The sequence below is a fragment of the Suricata suricatta genome, chromosome 1, assembly GCF_006229205.1.
Source record: "Suricata suricatta isolate VVHF042 chromosome 1, meerkat_22Aug2017_6uvM2_HiC, whole genome shotgun sequence".
NCBI classification, from domain to species: domain Eukaryota; kingdom Metazoa; phylum Chordata; class Mammalia; order Carnivora; family Herpestidae; genus Suricata; species Suricata suricatta.
Window position 1 is genome coordinate 183,788,327 of NC_043700.1, and position 26,129 is coordinate 183,814,455.

The 26,129-nt window shown below is 36.6% G+C and overlaps 1 protein-coding gene across 3 annotated transcripts in view; it reads right to left on the reverse strand.

The window, feature by feature from the left end:
* Positions 1-1,824: 1,824 nt before the first annotated feature.
* The window catches only part of CPEB2 (cytoplasmic polyadenylation element binding protein 2), a 60,574-nt gene continuing 36,269 nt past the window's right edge, over positions 1,825-26,129 (reverse strand). For all 3 annotated transcript variants that reach the window (XM_029948596.1, XM_029948589.1, XM_029948603.1), the window contains 6 exons: positions 14,708-14,878; positions 13,419-13,508; positions 8,669-8,787; positions 8,272-8,386; positions 5,631-5,812; positions 1,825-2,292 (listed from right to left, as the gene is read on the reverse strand). In XM_029948596.1, the coding sequence (XP_029804456.1) occupies positions 2,065-2,292; positions 5,631-5,812; positions 8,272-8,386; positions 8,669-8,787; positions 13,419-13,508; positions 14,708-14,878 (905 nt within the window). In that variant the 3' untranslated portion in view covers positions 1,825-2,064. The remainder of the gene's footprint in view (positions 2,293-5,630; positions 5,813-8,271; positions 8,387-8,668; positions 8,788-13,418; positions 13,509-14,707; positions 14,879-26,129) is intronic.

The window sequence follows — 26,129 nt, forward strand, 5'->3', positions numbered from 1 at the left end:
AACAAATGTCAAATGGATCAAGGTTGGCAGGGTTTAAGGTTAGAAAAGAATACTCCAAAAATCTGGAGGATCATGGTTAAGTAACAAATAGGGAACACTGACAAATAAATTAGTAAAAAGCTCTTCTGAAAACAGCATCAACTTGAAACATTAAAAACTGGAACCACAACCACAATAAAACAGCAGAGTTAGACACGAGCCACGTATTTTTACAGTACAAAAAAGCACACCAGAGACAACCGACAGTAAGATCAACACTTTGCTCACGTGAAGGATTGTCCCAAGGCGTTGTGCTAAGGCAACGCCCTCGTAATTTTCTCTCTTTAGAGTCAAGAACCTTAGTTCCACATTTTCTTTTAAAAACATCCACCATTGTTGGGTGCTTTGCTTAGATTGCAGAGTAACTTCTACATTAAAATATAAGGGCTAGTTGCATTAAAAATGCTCTAAAGAGAAAAAATATCACTAATGATATTCTAATAGTGTTCAGTACCGAGAGAAACTCATTAACTATGGCATGTCTCCATGCCACTTTCTCAAAAAAACTGCAAGCAAAGTCATTACCAAAATTCCTTCATCAAAATCTAAAAAAAAAGCAATTCTTAACCATTAAGAACAACAACAATGTTCCATGCAACAGTGACCCCAGTTGAGACAGAAGACCCCAATATACATAGGTCAAACACGTAAGCAAGTTTAAGCCAGATTTCACCATTGTCTTGAAGGTATAATTGAATTTTATGCAACTAGCCATCTGTGTATTTCCCCATCTCCATTTTGACTTTACTTAGGTGTACTGAAGTTTTGCATTCTTCTAGAAAGATCATTTGCTTAATTAATGGGCTTCCTGTGGGTCTTACATTTGGTGACTGGTTAGCAGTGTGCTGGCCATCTTTGGTTTATAAAGGACGTCTTAACCATGAACTATCAAAGGGGCTAAAATCAACCTTCTTTAAAACTCTAGTGGTTTTCTTTTTTCCATCTTTTACCTATGCTCTATCACCGCACATGAATTAGAACCGCACATCACAAAATTGCACAGGGATTACAAATATTACATCCAGTCTGCATAAACTCGAATTCCACTACCGACCAGATCACAAAATGGCTGCACTCTCTAATCTAAAACTAAGTTGCATATTGTACACATGTAGGACAATTTTTTAAACTTGAAGTCACAATAATGCATGCAAGTTTGCTTTTTTTAAACAAATTTTATAATTTGTTCATGCTACCTAGATTCAAGAGAGCTTTTTTGAACATTTGCAATACCTCACCTCTTGTTAGTTAATAACTCTAGTGCATGCATAAGGTGTATACAGGTAAGTAAACATGCATTTTTTTCACATTCTAAAACTATGGCAGTTTAGGCCATATTGTGCTGCCTGCATTTTATCTGCAATGCAGTGTGTCTCTAACGTTTTCAGTCCCGTATTAATAGGTGGCATTTACACATAACACCTATATAGCAGCAAAGCTAATACAGCTTGTGATTAAAAATGTTTAAAAATAGCTAATAAATCAGATTATCTTGAGGTATTATTTCTTGCAAGTCAAAATGGAGAGCAAAAAAATCAACCCTAATTTTTAGTTTATGTATACACTGAAAATAGCAACAATAAAAATAAGCATTTGTAGCAGACATATTCCATCTTCACTATTATTTTTGCTACCTTTGGTAAATTACTGGGGCAGATCTTGAAGTTAAAAACCCACGTTTAGAAATAAGTGCACGCTTCACCCACTATATAGCAGCAGACTGTTTGCCCCTACGCAAAACATTCTCATATCTAATTTTAACTTTACATATAAAAATAACTTGGAGAAAATACAAAAAAACATTTTATTTTAACATGAAAATATCACAAAAATTAGTAAGCCTGAGATGTGGGGTTTTGGTGAAAAACAAGAGGCTTGTAGTGTTTTGGCTGCTGATAAGATGCATGTACTGGTAGCTGGGGGAGAGCAGAAGAATGCACTTATTTCTTCCGCGGGCCGCGTCTTCAGACACCGTAAGCCACACGCACCCTTCTCTCCGCGTCACACGGAGGCCGGTGTGCTGTCTCAGTTCCAGCGGAAGTGGATCTGACGTGGGCGATCAGCACCTTCCTTTACCAATGGCTTGTGGAACTCCCGTCCTGCGCGAGAGTGGATGTTTGCCCAACAAAACTCACAGTAATACTGCAGGCAAGTGACATTGGCACAGAAAAAGGGAGCAAATTTTCCACCACAGCGCGCGCCCTGGCATTCATCACACATCTGGTCATCTAGCACATATGGCTTCACCTCCACCTGGAACAAGGAGAAAAAGATGTCCCATGAAAGCTGCTTCAGAAATCATCTTAGAGAATTTAAAGCGTTCAGCGTTCTCAAGAAAAGGACCAGCAGTCAACATTGAGAAAGTAGGCAGGTTCCCAGGGCAAGAGCTTTCCCAGCTAGTAGGCAAAAACAAAACAAAACAACAATGAAGTCACTCTGTTCTTGCACTAATCATCTTATTATAAGATGTTTCATGTTCATAAATGACCACGTGATTAAATGAGTGCTTAGTTTTAGTTTGGTAATTTTATTTTATTTTGATGTGCTCTTCAGAGGACTATAAACTGAGTGGTGTTAACTATGCTTTTCAAAGACAGTTAATACTGTAAATCTAACGGATTTATGAGTTCCATCTTTAAAACAAGCATGTTTTAATATTTTCAGGGGCAGGGGTGGTGGCTGTGAGTGAGAAGGAGGAGGACATGGAGATGAATGGGTTTGGATACCACCTGAGAGCCGGCCCGCACTGCACAGCTGCCAGTCAGGGCAGCACTTCTGTCTGCACCTTGCTAGAACCTACTTGGCACACACAGACCAGAACTGCGGATAATCTCATTAAGGGCATGTCTAGACTTTGGTGAATTTCTAAGATATAAAATCGAAGGCCCGCTGAAAAGGCCTGGCTCAGGAGAAGACCTCATACTCTACTCAGCTCACAGCACTAAGCCTCTTAAACCTCAGTTTCCACATCCGTCAAGTGAGAAGAATACTAGACCCTGCGTCAAAGGGTTGTGAGGCTGAGATTGTGCAGGTAAAACATTTAGGACAGCAGCCGGCACACAGCAGAGTGTACGTCAGTGCTGCCTGCTACAATAACCTTCCAAACGGACGGCCACTACCTCTGTCTGCCTGGACAGTGCCAGGCAGCCTCAGACCTCAGCCCTTCCCGAGGACAGGAGGGACAACTGAGTGTTCCAAGGGCTTGGTTAGAGGTAAAGTAGTGCTTGCCCAAGGTAAAAAATAATGACCCAACAATTTCTATTCTGAACGTGTGAATACTTGCGTGTATGCAGAAAATGAGTTTGTAAGGGTATTTTCTTTTAAAAAAAATATTTATCTATTTTGAGATAGAGAGTGCATGTACTCCCCTGTGTGAGAGGGGAGGTGCAGAGAAAGAGAGAGAGAGTCCCAAGCAGGCTCTGTGTTGTCACTGCAGAGCCAGACGGCCCCATGTGAGGCTCAATACCATAAACTGAGATCATGACCTGAGCTGAAAACAAGAGTCAGATACTTAACCGACTGAGCCACCCAGGCGCCCCTACAAGGGTATTTCCTGAAGCATTATTTGTAACAACTGCAACAAGCAGGAAAAAACCTAAAAGTGGATGATAGGAACTGTAAAATAAACATTTGATAGAAAGCTAATGGAATTAAGTTGCTGTTTATATTTGCATTTCATGGACTAGGGCTGGATAAACAGATTTCATATACATCGGACATTGTGCTTTCTTCACTGACTATATTTTTTGCATATTTTCCTGCTGGAGGTTTTTAAAAAAAGGTAATTCCTCTTTGCCAGTTAAAGATTTTAAGCTTTTTTCCATTGGCCTTTGGTTTTTAAAAAGATGTTTAACCTTAATTTAAATATTTTTATGCTCGATCTTTATCGCTCAACTTTTTCCTTTATGGATTCTATCTTGATTACCAGGCGCCCATTTTTGATTTTTTTATCATTAAAATATTTTTATGTGTATATACTTATAATACCATTAAAATATTATATGATATAATTATAATTAAATTACCAAAGAATATGTCAAAGTAGCAAGAGAATTACTAGATTTCACGGTACTAGATGATGAAAAGGGTCGGCACGGGGAACGCGTCTGCTCAATGCTTAGTTCCCAGGACCCAGCAGAGTCTCTAGCACAAAGCAGAAAGTCCATTTGAGGAAATGTGGTACACTTACATGTGCTTTCTAGGTTTCTTTCTCATGATTGTATCTCTTGCCTTTACTGTAAGATTTTAAGCTAATTAAAGAGAGAGTGTCTGTGTGGTTGACTTCATTTCCATAAAAATGCCTGGTGCTCAGGACTTAATGTAAAACTGTTGTATGAAATCTTAAAATGCAATAATTTCAGTTATTTATATTTTAAAATTCTAGATATTATTTTATGAAGCGCATCTACTCACCTTCGAAATCACTGACTTCAAAAATAGAAAATGTGATTTCAAACTTAAAATTTTAGAGTATAAACAAACCCTATTTTTGATTAATAATCTCTAAAAATTAGTCTCTTGCATATGTGAAGAGTTTGAGTTTCATCAGTTCTGTACCTATTCTTATTTCCTATTATGGTGATTTTCCTTATTTTACCTCAGAGAACCTAGCTGTAATACTTTGTCATAACTAATGAAATAATTAATATTTAGTTATTCAACTTGGAGCATAACACACTCCCTTCAGTTAAGTACCAGAAGGCACAGTGAATGATATTACTCATGGAGTAAAAGACACACAAAAACTACAATGAAATTACACCTTTGTGGTGACTGTGCTTTCTAGCAATTAGGGAGATGGGCATTAAACCCTGATGTGTTCATAAGGAAAAAAAGTAGCCTGAGTAAACAATTTTAACCTCTGCATATCTTTGGTTATCAGTTATAAATATAAAATTAATCTATTTTTCTGGTTTTATAACTATATTCATAGTAGAGACATGAAAGGTATAAAGGTTAATGGTTTAATATATTTTTTTGGTATAAACAATACCAGTGACTTACAAAATTCTTAAGGCTCAAATCATTTTTTTTTTTTTTAAGATTTAATTTTTAAGTACTCTCTAGACCCAACTTGGGTTCTAACTCACAATCCTGAGATCAAGAGTTGCATGCTCTACTGACTGAGGCACCCCTCAAATTATTTCAAATAGGGTTCAAAACATACCTTACTTAGGAGCACATATCTTAAAAAATAAACATTTCAATTCCTTTTTAAGAAGGGCTGTATGCATTTTGAGTTGCTCTTTAAGAATTAATAATCTGCCCCAAATAATTGGTTCTTCACTACCATTTTTTGAGAGAGCGAGCGAGCGAAAGTGAGCAAGCGACCAGGGAAGGGACAGAGAGAGAGGGGGGGAGACACTGAATCTGAAGCAGGCTCCAGGCTCTGAGCTGTCAGCACAGAGCCCGATGCAGGGCTTAAACTCATGAACTATGAGATTCCAGGTGCCCCAGGAATATTTTGATATAATACTCTTTTAACTCTAAGAGTTAAAAAACATAAAGTATAAAAAAAATACAGTATTTGAATTCTATTACTGACTCAGCACCTTAGAGGATGTCAAATGGTTTCCCAATATGCAACTTACGCGTTTATCGATATCCCCATGCTGCAGCTGAACGAACCGAGCACTGATGGCAGCAATATAGCTCTGCTGATTGGAGAAAGCAACTCGACCAGCACCTTTTGGGTATTTTAGCTCAGGATCTGTGTCAATTCCTGCATAACAAACTCCACCGTACAGCCTGTCCATGATCATAGCAAGTTCCACTTGAAAAGAAAAAGAAGTTCCCATCAAATGTGAGACAACCCAGTAAATCAACAATATTGAAGTTCTTTCTTAAAAAGGAAAAGTCAACAGGATAGTTTCATGCTGTTTCCTAAAGCCAATCCTTTCAACCACATACTGCACCCAGCCTGCTAACACTGCAGACTGACTTGGCAATTCTCTTCTCTCCTTTGTGTATCACAAGTTTTTCATCTATACTGGGTTAGTTCCCATCTTAAAAAAAAATTCTTAACTATTTTTTTTCTCTCTCTCAGTGACTGCTTAATTTCTATGTTCCCCTTTACAGTCAAATTGCTATTTTTTTTCTTATACTGCCCAATCCCTCTCTTCCTATTCCTTGTTCAACCCTTTATAACTAGACTTTTACCCATGACTCCATTTTGACAGCTCATGCCATTGCCAAGTATAATGGTCAACCAACCTGGAAGCAGCACTGAACATAATCTCTTCCTTCTCCTTGAAATACTTCATCTGGCTTCCAGGACACATTATTCTACTAATTTTCCTCTGACCTCACTGTAATTCCTTCTTAGTCTTCCTTGCTGGTTCCTCCTCCACTCCTAGTCAGGACACTTGTCAGTGTCAGAGTACTCTTAAGTTTCAGAGCAAGGATTTCTCTCTACACTTGTGGGTTTGGTGGCTTCCTCCCATGCCATGGCTTTGAATACCATCTATCTGTTTCCAGCTCCTAAATTCCTGTCTCCAGCCCAGGCCTCTGCTCTGGACTCCAAATTCATTTATGCAACCATCTCCTGGACAACTCATAGAGACATTTAACAGACCTTCTCACATAGTAAGTTCAAAATGGCACTCTGATATTCCACCATCCCATTACATCTGCTCCAATGAATTTCTGCTGACTCAGTTGGCAAGCAATACAAAAGATGAAGTTCCCAAGAGCCTTGATTTCATCCTATTTTCTTTTTCCCCCCACTATACATGCAATCCTATGAACTGGATATTTTTCAAGACATATCTCAAACCAATCTCATCTCCATTGCTAACATCCTGTTCCAAGCTATTATTATTTTCCCTCTGGATCGTGGGAATGGCCTTATCTCTTTGCTTTTTGATTTATAGTCAAAATAGCAGCAAGGTCCCTCAAAACTTATTTTCAAAACAGTAGCAAGGGTAATTCTTTTAAAAAAGATATCAGATACAACTGGCTCAACTGAAATTTCTACTCTGCTCTAAATGGTACCTCAAACTTGCTTTCAAAACCAAGACCACAATCTTCCTTGTCAGTATTCTTTATCTCACTATTTACGTAGTGGCTGAAGACTGAAAGCTGAGAGTCAGCCTTTGTGTTTCCCTCACACATGAACATGAACTGGCGTTCATTCTGCTCTCTCACCACTGCCACCTCCAATCCAAGCTCCCATTATCTGTCTCCTGTCCCACAGAGATGGGTTCCTAACATGGTCTACCTCTCTCTACTTCTAATTCAGCTGCCCCCAAAATGGGTCACTAGTTACACTTATCTAAAACTCTTCATTGGTTTCCCCTGGCTCTGAGGATAAATGCCTAATCAGCTTATTCAACTTGTGTGACTTGATTCCTATTCATGTTTTCAATGCCTTTTTGTGTCTTTCCCTTCCTTCCTTATACCCCAGTCAGCCACTCTGGGCTTCTTTCAGTTCCTCCAATGCATTCTGCTTCCCTCCACTAATGATCTTTGAAGATGCTCTTCCCGTTGTGTGAAAACACAGTCCTCACAACCCTCCTGCCACCTCAACTCTTCTCCTGTTCTTACAGGTCAGCTAAAATACAAGTGTCTCCTAAAGATCAGACTGCACCACATTCCCTGGACTACATGCTCTTCTATTTCCTCTGTGGTCTTTCTTTGTAGCAGTTATAGTCTGTAAATATTTACATGTGTGAATGGTTCTTTTAATATGCGTCTCCTATACTGGAAGAGTATGTTCTCAGTAGTGGAACACACGAACACCCTTCACAGGGCACATGGGATCACGGAACCTGCTTGTATGGTGGGTATTTAGGTCTATAATTATGTTCCTATATGACATCTTCTGGTAAATGTCTGGTTCCTGGTTATTGACATATGGAAGTTTATACTTATCAAAGCATTATTTTAAAAAAATCCCATATTTCTTCTTCAGATATCTGAATCAACCTACATAAAACAAACAAATTCTTCTATCTTAGAGAATTACTTAAGTCAGAAGCATTTGGATTCTTCTTATAGAGTCTGCTTGGAGTTAACTATTAGCACTGATAGATGAATGTCCACTTATCCAGTGACTTGATGGTTTCAAGAATGCTTCTCAGAATTCTGCAGTGAGCAACTACTGGAAATGAGGACTCTGCCCCCTGTCCACCCAGCAGTGCCATGTATACAACAGCCCCCAGATGTTTACTCAATTATTCACATTAAACAAATTTTTTTAAAGAAGTCGCATTTGTTTAACATTCTACTTACCAGCCCTTAATGGCCTAGGAACACCTCCAACGAAAATTGTTTTTCGAGGATCCAAAGGCTGAGAACCATCCATCACAAAATCACTGTCACTTAAATTCCAAGGACGGATCTGAACCTATGAAGAAAATTACGTTACTGCAACGGATCATAGTCTCTTGATAGGTTATGCTGCTTTGTGCCAGTTAACAGTGATCCTTTTATTTTTCAGAAGTTTCGATAGCTGGATTTCAAAAAAAATTATTTTTTTAATCTAGATACTAAAAAATTATCCAAATTTTTAAAAACTGAATCCGTAACATGGCAGTTTAACTTTTTTTTGTAATCGCTAAAAATGATCTCAAAACAGTTTTTGGTAAACTTGCACTTGTAGTCTAAAGTTCAAGTAGTATTTACTTACTGGCTTGTCCTTGATGGTGGGGCTGGAAACACACAGATAGAGTTTTCCATCTTCTTCAATACAAGCATCAATTAGTGCCTGAACTGAGCTCTCTTCTTGAAAGAGAAGGAATGCATAGCCTGTAATAACCATTAAAAATGAAGCAATTATGTGAAGGTAAGTGATTTCACCCCAAATTTTAGTACTGTTTGGAAAATACATGCTATTGGAAAAGAAAAATGTTAACTGTCAAATAGAACTAGAACCATTACACTTTCTATAAGAACATGATATCCTTTGGAATACATACAAAAACAGATGCTCATTAATTAGCTATTTTTTATAGAGTGTTTGCTATCAATACCATGCTAAGAACTTTACATAATTATGTCATATGATTCTCACAACAAGTCTAAGTTACTTGCCCAAAGTTAGTCACATCACCAAGTCGCTGGTGGAGTAATTTCAAACCCAGGATAGCCCCCATACGATACTGTCTTCTTAAAGAACTTGGCAAGAGGGGCACCTGCATGGCTCAGTCAATTAAGGTCTGACTTCAGCTGAGGTCATGATCTTACAGCTTGTGGGTTTGAGCCCCACAACAGGCTCTGTGCTGACAGCCCAGAGCCTGGAGCCTGCTTCGCCTCTCAGGCTCTCTCTCTCTCAACAATAAGTAAAAACATTAAAAAAAAAAAAAAAAAGAAGAAGAAGAAAGAAAGAACTTGGCAAGTTTGGGGCGCCTGGGTGCCTCAGTCACTTACGCATACAACAAGTTCATGGGTTCGAGCCCTGTGAGCTGTCAGCACAGAGCCTGGAGCCTGCTTTGGATTCTGTGTCTCCCTCTCTCTTTGCCCCTTCTCCCAACTCATACTCTGTCTCCCTCTCTCTTAAAAATAAATAAAACATTAAAAAATTAAAAGGAAAAAAAGAACTTCGCAAGATTAACACATTGCGAATATTAGAAGCTGAAGATTCCTATAAATGCCCTCAGAGTAAGACACGTTCTGGAGCACACTTGGGACTAAAGCATACTTGGAAAGGTCCAAGAATTTCCATAAGGAGGAGAAAAAGTCCACAGCAAGATAACTTCAAATACTAAGAAAACTGCCTTCAGGAGGGTGGAATGAAATGGGTTCCTTCAGCATGGATTAAAACTTCAAATCAAGCCTCAAGCTGGATGAGCAGTGTAACACTCCTTTCAAATAATCTGGAGACTATGCTGGACTTTGGACCAAGCTCTTGCTTAGTTTCCTGTACCTTTTGGAAATATGCCCTTCCTCCTCTCTTTGTGATAACCAATGGTCAATCTTTAAGCAGAACAGATTTCATTCTAAAAAGAAGGTACCGAAATTTACACTACAAGTTCACCATTACATGATTATTCCTAGAAGTTGAGAATTAAATGATCCAAAACACCCTTTTGCCTTGATAAGATTTCTATGCAAACCAACCTAGAGAACTGTAATCTGGTTCCATGAAGAAGTCACCAAAGAGGCCATGTACATCTGTTCCATCATACAATGAATGGTAACATTTTATGTTGAAATCAAAACACACAGCTTTATTGCTGCCAACAATGGTTGTAATTGCCACAAAGGTCAGATGTGACACAAAATTACTTCATTTTAATAAAATTATAATACCTGATTGCAGAAATAAGGCATCAAACTAACCCATGCAAATAGAAACTTCCAAAGATATGATTATGCAAGATTAAAAAACACACCTTAGACCTTTTCAATTGCTAGAAATAATTTAAATGTGCTTGAAAAAAATGAAGACTGGCTTAAGTGAAGGCTTTATTTAATTCTGATATGAGCTAAGGATTTGAGAGTTATAACTTTTGTAATAACTGAGAGGTTATAAGACCAATTTACTAAAATCATATTTTAAATTCAGTATTTTTAATGTTAAGAGTTGATATTAATTTTTGATGCTAATATTTTCATATTACTTAGTTTTAAAGTAATACTTTACATTCAGTGTTCTTAATATTGCTTAATTATTTGTGTGACTATTAGGGAAGAAATATTTGTATCACGAAACAAATTAAGCAGTGTGGCAGATAAATTATGATCTAGCTAAAGCAAAGACTTTAGTATTAAAATACTCCTACCAAACACATACCATACAGCGAGTCAATACCGCATAGGGCGAGCCTCAGTCACTGTAAAGGAAACACATGGACATGTGTGGCTCTATCCAGGGGCTCATGGTGCTGCCTTAATTACAAGGCAGCTTCGCTAACTGGATGCTTCTATACCAGTGTTTTCCAAACCATGGAAAATGAATTACGACAATGACAACACTGCTTGAGAGAACAAGGCTTGGGAACATTGGTCTTTGGCGATGACAATGAACTACAGTTGTACAAAAAGAACTATGATTTGCCAGTGCAACTTTTTTGAGGTTTCTTTGTTTTGCTTTCCTTTCCAGTGTCAGAAAATAAACTAACCATCACCACAAAAACCACAATGACAATGACAATGGCAATGGCAACAAGAGCAACAAGACAGGAACTATTCAGTTGGATTAGATCTGTGCCAATGCATCTCTCCAGGCTTAAGAATCCACCATCCTGTTATATGAAAAAGAAGCTCAGGCAAAAAATGTACACCTGTCTCCACACAAACCAATTCTCCTTCCTTTCTAAACTGTATTTCAATTCCTTTCTGGAATGCTGTTCCACTCCTTGATGTCTACCTAAATTGCAAAGGACCCTTTAGATTTTGTTCAAAACTTCTCAGTGAGGCCTTAATTACCTACTTCAAGTTAAAGGACCCTCTCTATTCTATAGTATTTATTTATTGTTACCATTTGTTAGTCAATTATCATTCTGTGAATTACCAAGAATACAAAGATGAGTAAAGGTATAGTCCTACAGACTAAGGCAACAATTGGATATCAATAAGATTGTCACAGATTTGTAGAATCATACAAATCTAACATTGCGACTATGACTAGTGCGGTGAAAGGACTGAGCAGTGCTGGGAGAGCCTGTAAAACAGGAGTATGTGAGCCGGCAGGTGGGTCCTGAAAGTTTCTGGTGAGCACCCAATATTTAAATTGAGCTAAGTAGGGGGTATGTAGATAAAGACCCACCCACGAAGAGCCTTCAGGAAGAGACTAATACCATACGGAAGGGCCCTGAGGCAGGAAAGAACAAGGCCAGTTTTTAGAACCAGAAGGGAGCCGGAAGCAACACTGGTAGAAGAAACTAGAGAAATAGGGAGGCTGGGCAGGGCAAGTGCATTTTTGCCTTTATTATAACAATAAAAGAAACCACTGAAGGGTTTTAAGTAGAGGGTCAAAAGAACAGAACTATCAGATGAGTTTTCAGAAAGATTATTCTAGCTGTACTGTGGGAGAAAAACTGGAGAAAGCCAGAGGTCTGAACAGACCAGTCATATTACTGAAGTGGGCCATGGTAGTGGTAACTTGGGCGGAAACATCGGTAACTAACTGGAATTTGTATTGAATACTCAGTGAGCTTTATAAAAGGTCAGAGGATAAAACAATGGACAACAACAGATTAAAACTCAGCTAACAAATGAACATCTAGATCTATATGGAACTAATTTTCTTTTTAAACCAAGTATCAGGACCTCCAAGTTCAGTAAACTCCAAAATTGGGTGAAAATTTAGGATTACAGGGAAAAAGGTACATAGCTTTAATTAGATTCTTACAGTGGCCTGCGATTCAGAATCCCTACTCAAAAGATACTCTCCATTCCTACATCTTAAGGTGTAAAACAAGAATCACTGACTTATTTCGTTTCTCTAAAAATCTACATGAGCTAGTGATGGAGGTTCTAGAATTCTCCATGACGAAAAGTGGAGATGGCCCATATAGTTCATTAACAGAAATCTTTAATTTTTGTCTGCCAGTAACTGATCTAACATGTTTCCTTTCCTGGAGCCAAAATCAGACCATTTAACAGGTATACTGGAGGCCTTAAAATTCATTCAGCCATGAGACTAAGTGGGTTTTTTTCCCCCTAAAATTGTATTTCAATGATGTTTAAAGAAACGTCTTAGATTTTGAACTTCACGCTTTCATTTTATCACTTCAGAGAATCTGCCAGTAGCAGCCTGACTGGATTCACGCCAAATTCTCCCCGCACCTCCGTGCTCATCACAGGCAGGGGACCCTGGTGCTATGCCCACAGGCCGCATCGCGTCCGAGCAGTAAGTCACCAGCACAACTAGGTACCCTCCTCCCATCTGATCTCTTCATATAATGGACTTTCTGGACCAGGAACTTTCTGCTTTTGCTAAATTCACCAGCAGAGTAAGTATCGCTCTTTTGTTATCTGATATAATTTGGAACACATGAGTAAATCTTGCAGTATTTATACTATTCATGTGTTTATATACATTTTTTTTCACTTCACATAGATCTCAATTTCACTGTGTAAAGGAATACATTCTTATATGTCTGTACCCAAGTTACTCAGAAGGATACTTCAGATGGAGAAATTACTCAAACACTGGCTGATCTGAGTCTTTGAAGTCACTGTCAAATCATTATATGTTTATATAACAGCACAAGTGTCTTATGATCCCTGACTGGCTGAAAGGGAAAGGAGGACGGTCCCCAGGACCTTCTTCCTCACCTGACGCTTTACCAGCCTTCACAAATTACTCTAATAGTTTTACACAAAAGTGGGAGGATATTCAATTCTAAAGGGAAACACAAAGTAATTGACAATACCTTATTTGCTCTCATAAAACTGATTCCATAGAAAGTATTAACAATAAAAATTCTTACCTTTTGGTGGAAAATAGGACTTGCTTTCTGCTTTATGAGGCCAATCCACTACCAAAGGCCCAAATCTTCTGAAGCTAGCAGTTATTTCATCTTAAAAAAGTACAATAATATGCATTAGGAATTAGTTTTAATGGTTCATTCTAAAAACAAAATCCTGTGTAGGTTAAAGATTTAATATTTAAAAGTACCAAGTAGGCTATGATAAACTAGAATATAAAAATTCAAAACATGTCTAATATCCTTACTAAAAGGATACAAGAACTAAATAGCTATTTTAGTCAAAATAAATTGATTTTTAAGTAGCACATAGGCCAGAGCAGTCAATTCAGTTTGAGCTTTAAAATTTTATATAACACTGCATGGATACTAATGGATTTTACAAACCATAAATATTCCTGCCTTGAAAAACATGGCAACAGTATATCAAGTTAAATAAAGAGACTGCTACTGCTTGGTAAGTAAAATCTTATAGGGAAAGAAAAGCTCTGCTCAAACAAGACATCTAAAGTTATATTCATAAAATATACTAAGGTCGGACACATGTCAGGTAGTTTCACTGAAACACAAATAGGTCAAGTCAAATCCAATGATATGGTTTAGGTTATTTCATCACATGAAAACCTTATACTAATTAGTCCTTAGAATTAGTTTGTGGATATTTGAATCATAACTGAAAAACTTCTCAAAGCGTAGCAATATCTTAGTAGTTGGGAATAAGAATGGCCGATTTCCTACAACCTCACAAGTATCAGCCAGTTCCAACATTTTTTAATCTTTACCTTGAATTATTTTCTTTTATTATTATTACACATGAGTACTTTTTCCACACATTACTACATGCCTTTGTGAACCTGAGTTTCCTGTTTATGCTCTTTTCCATTATCTTCTGGGGTTTTATTGTCTCTTTCTTATCTGTATCTAAGAGCCTGTTTATCCTTAAAGGAATTAAACTTCTGACTCTCACGGACTGCAGGGAGAGAGGCTGGTTACCTTTATTTTGTGGGTGTTGTATTATGGCCATACAAAAAGTTTTAAGTTTTAGAAGAAAAGATTTTTGTATGACAATCTTACTTACAAAATTGTTCACAGTAAAAATATGCATTTTAACAGATAAAGAAAAAAACTTTAAACGGTCCAATTACCGATTTCACATTTCAACAGGTGATAAAATATTTAAACGGAGATGATTCTGAATGAAAATCTCTAGAGGTAAAAAAAAACTGTATTCCCCCCATACACACATTATATTTTAGTTGTTCGTTTGTTTTAAATTCAAGTCATCACCCTACCTTCATCAATATCCGGGGGAAGACCACCAACAAAAACTTTTCGAGAGAAGCGTTCTATTCGTTCTCCATTTTGATGAGCTGAGTAACATGTGGGAGAATTTAAAACCCCAACTTGATCATTATGACCATCATCAAGGAGACCATCATCTATTGGAAAGAGGGAAGAACGACCTAAAATATAAGAACAAGTACAATTTGAATCTTAGATATAAAGAAATGACAAAATCAAGCATAAAGACAGAAATGACAAATTCAAAGGCTTATAAAATGAAGGTGACACAGGCATAGACAAAATAAGGGAGATTCAGATAGCTTAAGGTTTTAATTACCTGGATTCAAAAGAGAAGCAGTCTGAAGAATGACTCAAAAATAAACAGTCATATGACAACAATTATACCACAAACACTAGATCACTTCAATTTTTTATGGAAAGCAGCAAGAATCTGATGTATGGGGATGGTTACATTGGATGTGTAATAGGAGAAACCTCTGAGAAATTGGTGGCAGAAGGGAAATGGCACAGACTAAATAGATAAGAAGACATAATAAAAAGCCACTTGTAGACTATAGTAAAGACAAAGGCAACAAGACAACTTGCATATAAGGTTTGGAATTAATTGATTACACATGTGACAATTATATAAGAGGGTAGACAGGGCTTCTGCACATGTGCAAAACAGAAAAAGGCATCCCCTCTAAGCCTCTGGTCCTCATCTGAGCTCACTCTTCAGGGGTGCACCCTTTATATAGGGCACATCCTGTAAGCCTCTACTGCACAGCAATCCTGATGCTAGACTCCGTGGGGATCAGAAAAATAAAATGACCTAATAAAACATAGTCCCCTGCTCTCAGGGAATGTACGTTTAGAAAAGATAAGATCTACACATATAACTATGGCACATATCCACGAGAAAGCTTCAAAGTACTTCAGAGGAAGTTTGTTGGAGGAAGGGAGTAATCTGGCTAATAATTGGGTAATTTCTTAAATCCTTAAATGAAACTGGATAGCAACTGTGGTAGAAAGGGGAAGGCAGTGGTATTTACTGAGTGCATTAGAGAGGGTAAGATATTTCTAAGTAGAAATATTTGTTAGAACACGGTTTTGAGTAAAGTTTCCAAGTGGAAGGAGAAACATAACAGAAAGGAGCAAAGTGTGAATTTATTTAAGAAATAGGGAGTAGTCAGGGTTGACTATTACATGTTGGAAAGAAGGAGAGTAAAGGTAAGAAAACAGTTTTGACGCTAGCCAGAATACTTAGCCTTGAATGTCAGGTTAAAGGAGAGGTTTTATTTAGTGGGTGATTAAAACAAAAAACTGAATACAGGGGTTCAAGCAAGAGAATTTTTCTGGTGCTTTAGGAAAACTTATAGTAAATGTGGTTACAGTGGTTAGAAAATTGGATCAGGGAGGATAGACAGGGGAGATACTATAACAGTAAAGAGTAGATATCTGGGAAACAAAACAGAAAATTAATGGAAAGGAGGAACTAAAAAGATATTAGAACATGAATGATAAGAATCATTAACTAAATATAAAGACAATAAAAGCCAAAAGGTGGGACAAAAAAGGTCAGATATAGAAGGAAACAATCAACAAAACTAAAAAGCAACTACTAAATGGGAGAAGATATTTGCAAATGACATATTTGGTAAAAAATGAGTATCCAAAATCTATAAAGAACTTATCAAACTGAACATGCAAAGACCAAATAATTCAGTTAAAAAAAAACGGGCAGGAGACATGAATATATATGTTTCCAAAGAAGACATCTATATGGCTAGTAGACACATGAATAGATACTCAACATCACTCATCATCAGGGAAATACAAATCAAAACTACAATGAGATATCAACTCACACCTGTTAGAATGGCTAAAATCAACAACACAGGAAACAACAGTTGTTAGCGAGAATGAGGAGAAAGGAGAACCCTCTTACACTGTTGGTGGGAATGCAAACTGGTGCAGCTGCTCTACAAAACAGTGTGGAGGTTCCTCAAGAAACTAAAAATAGAACTACCCTACGATCCAGCAATTATGAGGTATTTTCCCAAAGGATAAAAAATATGGATTCGGAGGGTCATATGCACTCCAATGTTTATAGCAGGACTATCAATAGCCAAATTATGGAAAGAGCCCAAAATGTCCATCGACTGATGAATAGATAAAGTAGATATGATATACATATATAATGGCATACTACTCAGTCATCAAAAAAAAGAATGAAATCTTGCCATTTGCCATGACATGGATGGAGCTAGAGGATATTATGCTAAGTGAAATAAATCAGTCAGAGAAAGACAAATACCATACGATTTCACACATGCGTGAAATTTAACAAACAAAACAAATGAGCAAAGGGAAAGAAAGGGAGAGGCAAACCAAGAAACTAACTAGGGAGAACAAACTGGGGATTGCTGGAGGGGAGAGGGGTGGGGCAATGAGCTAAATCTGTGATGGGCATTAAGGAGGGCACTTGGCATGATGAATACTGGTTGTTGTATGTAAGTGATGAGTCACTAAATTCTACTCCTGAAAGTAGAATTCCACTGTAAGTCAACACACTGGAATTTAAGTAAAATCTTGAAAGAAAGAAGAAAAAGATATGTGCTTCATATGCCGAGAGGATGTTCAGAGTTAAAAGTAAGGAGGGAGGATGCAAAGGGAGTGAAGAAAGAAAATGAGTCACATTTTCGAGACTAGAGTCAACTTTACAAAGGTGACAGGTTAAGTTCGTGGTAGTATCACTGATGAAAACTCCAGAGACAAATGATGAGGGCAGTTCCTTGGGAAACTTAAAAAGAAAGTGAGGGAACATTCAAGGTGCTCAAGAAAGGAGTGGTAAGAAAAGTATGAGGGAAGCCCAAGTATTATTGTAACAGATTTCCAAAGAAAAATGTGATCAATGCCTTAAAAAAAAGCAATGAAATAACAATGTGAGATGTTAATGATTAAAAAAATGACAAGTGTATTTGAGGACAGGCATGATCTTTGAAGATAAGCAATTTTAGTAAAGTTGGATGAGAGTCATGGTGCACGTAGAGTTTTATAAGGTAAAGACATCAAAAGAAGATGATTCTTTAGTTTATTAGAGAAGGAAAAAGAAAATAAGAATGCAGACAAAATTTTTTTTTTTTAAGATGGAATGAAAGGTTTTTTGTTCTTTTTTTTTTTTTGGATGAAGAAACAATGCATAGAGTCTGTAGTGTTGTGACTTAATATATACAAGTAATATTCAACATTAAAATGTCATTTAATAAGGAGCCTGGGTGGTTTATTCGACTAAGTGTCCAACTCCTGATTTCGGCTCAGGTCATGATCTCCCTGCTCCTGAGATCTAGCCCCGCACTGGGCTCTGTGCTGACAGTGCAGAGCCTGCTTGGGATTCTCTCTCTCCCTCTTCTCTCTCTCTCGAAATAAATAAACTTAAAAAAAAGTCAATATATCATCTTGAATATGACACGTAACAGTGCAAGTGATATCAACAATGGCAATGTTAAATGTGACGGCGTGCAGAGTCTGGAAAACAGGAAGAGAAGTGGACTCATGTGACAATGAACTATAGCTGGCTGGATGACGGAAATAACAATTTGAAGTTTTTAATATCAAAAACAGGTAGAAGGATCTTATTTGTATAGGAATAAGAGATTATTGCACAGACTCAAATTTAACTTAAATAAGATGTTCTGAAAGATGCCCATGTTCACTGAGTAACCTTATGAGTAATTAACTTCTCCAATATCTTTGCTATTGGAAATAAGGGCCAATGAAAAACAAATGTCAATAGTCTGTGTGATCAACAGAAAGAAAGCCCTTCAAAGTATTTTATCTAACTATATAACAAAATAAACATCATATCCATTACAAATAACACTGTAACTGGTTCAACTTCTAAGGTGGACTTCAATTTTAAAACGAATAGAATGAGGCATAAAAACATGTATATTAATTAGTTTTTAGTAGAAAAATTACAAATCCAAATTTTATTCTTATTTCAGACATGCCAATACATTGGAAATTATTTCACCTTGAAGTGCCCTAACACATATATGAATTTAGGAGTCCCATGAATATGACATGCAGTCTTTCTAACAAATTTTTATCTTGAGAAAAAATACAGATCATAAACAGAGTCTAAATCAAAATACTAAATACACTGACCGAGGAAATCACTATACAAGAGAGGTCATGACCCAAAAAGGATTTAAATTTTTTGTGTTAACTATAATATTGTAAGCATATTCATATTGTAACTGCGTTTTAACAATGATTCTGTATTACAAAATATAGTATCATTTTAGCTCTAATAAATAAAATACAGTTAGTAAAACAACTATCAAAAATCTATCATCTATATGTCTAAAATATAGTAACCAAAGCTCAGCTAAACAAAGGATGTAACAGAAAGGCTAAGAAAATATTACACATACTAATAAGAACTTTCATTGCTAGAAAATTATGACCATTTTCTTTCTAGAAGCAACAAAAGCTATGGAATTAAATGCTCATTTAAAAGAGGAGTTAACTGAGTATACACCAGCAACAAAAATATCACTTACAAATTTTTTTAAATGTTTATTTATTTTTGAGAGAGAGAGACAAGAGCACAGGTAGGGGAGGGATGGAGAGAGATGGAGTCACAGAATCCGAAGCAGGCTCCGGGCTCAGACTTGTCAGTACAGAACTGACACAGAGCTTGAATTTACACGAGCTGTGAGATTGTGACCTGAGCTAAAGTTGGATGCTCCCCCAGGTCCCTCCAAAATATGACGTTTTATCTTGCCAATCACCTTTTCCTATAACCTAATTTAATACAATTCTAAAAGGAGAACCACTAAGTAATGACTTATTTCATGTACAGTACAGTATAAACCTGCTTTCTGAAAATGACAAACACCTATGTTCTGTGCATGAGAAGGACAGTAAAGGCAGAAGTATGTGTGCTGAGAGAAGTAAAATTTGATTATAAAATAATTTAGACTAAAACACTTGCAAAAGTTTTCAACCAAAACTCAATTAGCATTCTCCTTTTTTGCTCTGAAACTAGGATATATTTTCAGATTCCTACACTTCAAAAGAATGAAGCTGAATGATAATGAAAACACAGTATATAATTTGTGGGACTCAGCAAAAGCTATATATTTGGAGGAAAATTGCCATATTTAGAGAAAAACTTCTACTTTTACATGCATGTTAGAAAACAAGAAATGCTTAAAATAACCCTAGTTTATGACACAAAAAGACAGAAAAAAGAATAACAAATTAAATAAAAAGAGAGTAAGATGAAGGAAATAAAACAATAAAGTTTAATGACATGAAACATAGACTACATGAAAGCAAGCTAACAATGCCAAAAATGGCTCTTCAAAACCATAAAATTGATTTACCTCTAAGCAAAGTTTATCAAGTTCATCAAGAAAAAGGAGAAAACTCAAATTACCAATATTAAGTGTGAAAAAGGGGACATCAACCAACATGGAGCTGATATACATAAATATCTAAACTTCCTAAGTAGTTTTGCAACCCTCATAGTACAAACCTGGCTAGAACGTTATAAGAAAACTATATATCATGAACACAGGAGGCAAAAATTGTAAAAAAAATATTCACAGATTGAATCTAGAAATATATGAAAATGAAAAATACATCATGATTAAGTGGAGTTCGCCTCAGGAATATAAGATTGATTGGCATTTGAAAATCAATTACTGTAATTCATATTAAGAGAAGGAAATAGAAATATCAAACAATCATTTCCACAGATGTAAGAAATGCATCTGATAAAGTTCAACAGCCACTCATGATTAAAAACTCCCAGCACACTAGGAATAGGCAAGAATTTCCACAATCTGATAAAGAGCACTGAAAACCCAGAGCATCTAAATGCTTACTCCCTGAGGTCTGGAAGGATGTTCACTATTAATGTTCAACATTAGACTGGCAGTAGAACTAGTGCAAGAAGATGAAAAAAAAAGTGTCTAATGCTTGCGAGGAAAAAGTAAAACTATCTGTGTTAAGAACATGATTTCATATGGAAAATTCAAAAGACTCAAACTAAGTTCATTTAGCTATGGGACAAATACAAAATCAACTTACAAAAATCAATTTATTTCCAAATGACAGTAATAATAGGAAAAAAAATTAAAATAGTGCCATTCCTTATGCCATCAAAACTCATCAAATACCTAAGAATAAATTAAGCCAAAGAGATGTAAGACCTTTACACTGACAACAAAAATTTGCTCACAAATTCTACAAGACTGAAATAAATGAATAGAGAGAAGAAATCAACATGTGAGATGTAAATTCTCTCCAAATTATCTTATGTACAGATTTCATACAATGTCATTCAAAATCCAAGCACACTTTGTCTTCTAGAAACTCGCCAGCAAGATTTGAAATTTATGATAAATGAAAGGATTCAAAAGTTTAAAAATCTACAGAAGATAACAAAGTCAGAGGATTATATGGCCAGATTTCAAGATTTACTGATCAGCTATGATTATTAAGAATGTAACACTTATGGGAGCGCCTTGGCGGCTCACTTAGTTAAGCATCTGAGTTCAGCTGAGGTCATGATCTTGTGATGGGCTCGATCCTGCATCGGGCTCTGTGCTGACAGCTCAGAGCCTGGAGCCTGCTTCAGATTCTGGGTCTCCCTCTCGCTCTCTGCCCCTCCCCCACTTGCTCTCAGTCTCTCTCAAAATAAAGACATACAATTTTTTTTAATTTAAAAAAATATAAAACTAATGTTAAGATAGGCAAATAGCTAACTGGAACAAAATACAGTCATGACAGAGACTCACACATTTACAGTCACTTCATGTTTTCAAAAGCATGCATGCATTTCAATGTGGAAAGGAAGATTTTTTTCAATAAATGGTGATGACCAGGGGCACTTGGGTGGGTCAATTCGTTAAGCATCCAACTTTGGCTCAGATCATGATCTCACTGTTTCTCAATTTGAGCCCCGTGTTGAGCTCTGTGCTGACAGTTCAGAACCTGGAGTCTACTTCCAATTCTGTGTGTCCCCTTCTCTGACCCTCCCTTGCTCGCACTCCATCTCTCTCTCTCTCCCTCTCTCTTTCTCTCAAAAATAAATAAACATTAAAAAAATGGTGTTGAACCAATGGATAAATATCCAGCAGTGGTGGGGAGAAGGAACCTTGATCCCTATTCTCACATCATACCAAAAATAAATTCAAGAAAAATCACTGACTTAAATGTGAAAGATAAAACAAAGTTTCCAAAATTTCTTCATGATAATTGGGGATAGGCAATAATTTCTTAGGATTAAAAGGAACTGAAGATAAAACAACTGGACTTCCATCAAAATTAAATATTTTGCTGCTTATCAAGATAGTGTTAGTAAAGTGAAAAGACAAGCAACTACCACAAAATAGGACAAAATATACAAAGAACTCCTGTAAATGAAATGGACAAAAGACTAATACTACATTAAAAATGGATAAAAGACTTGTACTGAAACTTGACAAAAGAATATAACAAAATGGGTTAAAAGCATATGACAAGGTGCTTCACAACACTGTTATCAGGAAGATGCAGATTAGAGACATCAAATATAGAGTAGGTAAAATTAAAAAGCTAACAGTCCAAAGTCAGTCTTTAAAACTATTAAAACTCTGTTGCAGTATAAACCTGGCAAACTACTTGGTAGTTTCTAATAACGTTAAATGTGCATTCTAGAATGTGCAACACATTCTAAATGTGTTAAATGTGCAGCAAGTTCACTCTTAGTCACAAATCCAAGAGATACATGAACACACACACTTAACACAGAAAAAAAAAAAAGGTTACAAAAATGTTCATGGTAATTTTATTTAGAACAGGTCCAAATGGAAACCAACTCAAATGTCAATCAGTAGGTTAATGGGTTAATGGACAAATTTTGGTATACTCATACGATTCTATTCACCAATAAGAAAGAAATAACTATTGACAGTGATTTCTGTCCTACATAATCCTTACAAATTCCCTTTGAGACTGAAATTTTTAAGTATCTTATAACAATTACTTATGAAATTTTAAAATGTTTTCTTTTTTTATTTAAAAAATTTTAATGTTTATTTATTTTTAATGTTTATTTATACAGATTACAAGTGGGGAAGGGGCAGAGAGAAAGAATCTGAAGCAGGCTCCAGGCTCCCAGCTGTCAGCACAGAGCTGGATGCAGAGCTCGAGCCCACGAACCATGCGATCATGACCTGAGCTGAAGTCAGACGCTTAACTGACTGAGCCACCCAGGAGCCCCAAATGTTTTCTTCTTTTAAAAGAAGAACTGGATATAGCTGTTCCTAAGGTTCTTACCACAGTAATTAGAAGTGGCATTTTTTTTTTCTTTAGATAAATCATTTTAAAGGTGAGAGTTCCACGCTGTTAAAACTAGCAACTAAGTAAGGATACTGACCAACAAGCTCTATAGTCAAAAGAATTTTAAACTGTAATTAGACTGCATTGTTTGAAGGGTTAGAGTTTTTTTTTCTTTTTTAGAAATCATCATTTGACCTTGACATCAAATGCTCATATAATACACTCTAACTACTGTTATGACATTCCTGACTCATAGTGTAAGGCAACAGGGATGACTAGTTACACAAAGATCTTACTTCAGTGATTCTAACTTAAAATGTATATACATCCAGATTTGTTTGTAATATGAATATGTAATATGTATTATGAATATAACACATACACACATAAAAACATGAGAATTAAAATGAGGTTAGTTACAACCAAGATTAGAGTGACCATCTATGAATTCTTTTTTTGGTTTGTTTTAAAGGAGGGCATTTTTGTTTTGTTTTGTTTTATTTTTTTATGTTTATTTATTATTGAGAGAGAGAGAGAGAGAAACAGAGCATGTGTACGGTAGGGGCAGAGAGAGAGGGAGACACAGAATCCAAAGCAGGCTCCAGGCTCTGAGCTGTCAGCACAGAGCCTGATGTGGGGCTCCAACTCATGGACTGTGAGATCATGACTTGAGCAGGAGTCAGACGATTAACCTACTGAACCACCCAGGCGCTCCCATTTCAAAATATTTTAAATAAAAAGTACTGGAGACTGCATGAGATTTTTCTATATTTCTGTAATAATATTTACTCCTCACCATATAATAAAAGCTAGATTAGGAGCGTCCTAAACTGAAGATGGGGCTGTTTGTGTGACAGACTGACGGTTAGTTCCCAGTGCATGATTTTCTGGGATGTGCCGTTAGAGGAGTTGTAAGCAATTAATAATTTTACTCTGCTAGCTATGTGCATATGCCCAAACCACAGCTATATGGACTTTTCAGATTTTGTCCTTATTTTAGAAGTCCAGAATAGAAAAATTTCTCAACGTATCAAAAAGGGGGAGGCGGGAAAAGGAAAACATTTGTACAAAACTATGCAATTTATGTCTTGAATATTCATGAATATGAATATTCTTCCCATCTTCTAAGATCTTAGCAGTCACTCTATTGGAGTAGAAAAAATACAATGTGATGGCATGATTGTTCTTTAATATGAAAGGATTAAAAAAGCCTATCACAACAATAAAAGTAGGTCTGAGACCGTACTTTCTCAAGCACTACCTGTTTAATCAGAAAGAATCACTGATCAGACATGCTTTTCCAAAGAACCGAGGAAGAAGCTATTAAGGTACCCTTATCACCTAAAGAGATTTTGCCCCAATAACAGGTTCATCCTTTTCACATAAAGGATGGATAAGATACTTAATTTTAATCATCAGCTATAACCTAGCATGTCTTTATAAATTAACTTCTAGACATACTATATTATATATAGTAATAACATATATAAGTTCACTGAAATTCTGTATCTTTTAGAAACTGGTCTGGCTGGGTATAGGTGTAGAGTAGGCAGAGTAAGTCTCTTCAAGGAGAAGTAAACAAATTCTTTTCTGTGAAAGGCCAGATGGTAAAAAATATTTTAGACTTTGTGGGCCATACACTCTCTGCTGTAACTATGCTCCTCTGACATCATTGTAGCTCCAAAGCAACCAGACAAAAAGTAAATGAATGGACATTGCTGTGTTCTAACAAAATTTTGTTTATAAAAACCAAAGGTGTGGCCTGTGGGCCAGTGTGCTGACCTCTGTCTTAGAGTATTACTGTGGCTTTGGAGATTTTACCCATCCTTTGACAGTTATCAAAAGTGTTTACCAAAGATAAAGAATTTCAGCCTTGATTTCATTACAAAAGGATTTGATAGTAGTGATATTTAGGGGCGCTACCCATACTCAGGCTACTTCACAAGATCGTTTAAGAGTCAAATGGATTCGGGGTGCCTGGGTGGCTCAGTTGGCTAAGCCTCCAACTTCGGCCCAGGTCATGATCTCATGTTCATGGGTTCGAGCCCCGCATCGCGCTCTGTGCTGACAGCTCAGAGCCTGGAGTCTGCTTCCAATTCTGTGTCTCCCTCTCTCTCTGCCTGCCCCCCCCCCCACTCATGCTCTGTGTCTGTCTCAAAAATAAATAAAACATTAGAAAAAATTTTTTAAAAAAGTCAAATAGATTCAAATCAAATCTAATCGACTCGGAACTCCTAGGGGGCAATTTTGAAACAACACACAGTGTACTATGTTATTTATAATTCCTTGCTTATTACAGTGCATAAATCTGAATGGCTACACAGTATAAATAAATTCAACCTCCCTGAGCTTCCATTATTTCATTCCCTTTAAAATAATTTCTCCTTTCTCATTCCATATACAAGCTATTAATTCACACTTTGGGATTACCTGCTAGAAAGTATTGCATTGTAATGTTTAGTCCTATTAACTAAGAGAGGCTCTATTTCTATTATTTAAAATGCCCCATACAGGTCTGTTCCTTTGGGAGCATAGTAGCCCTTTAATCCTTTACAAAAGGAATAAATGGCAATATAAAATATTTGAAGTGGAGAGATAGAACTTAAATTACACTTCACACTTTTCTTCACACTCCTATCCTATTCCCAACCCCACACCAGTACGTTTACTCTTAGACTAGAATGGAAAAAATGCTGAACAGACAGTAAAATAAAAATGACAGTGTTCCATGTATTAACCTCTCCCCCTCTCCCCCCCCTATATGAGACTCTTCCTCCTTCCTAATCCTGCCCCACAGGCAGCTCAGAGGTAGAACTTTTTTTGGCTCCTGGGCTGTAGACACACAGAGGAGTTGGGGCAGGTTGCAACTGAAAAACAGGGAAAGAAATATTTGCTCTTTCTTAATTACTTCCAGTAGTTATATTTTGAATGTTCCTAAGGTATATTTCGTATACTAATATCTAGAACCAGCTTGATGTGAAGTTCTTATTGACATTATTAAGGAAATTAAAATATATAAAGTCATTTTGGCAGTAATTTGGTTTGATTGCTGTCCAGTGGGATTCCAGTGGGAAATCTTTTGAATGAAAA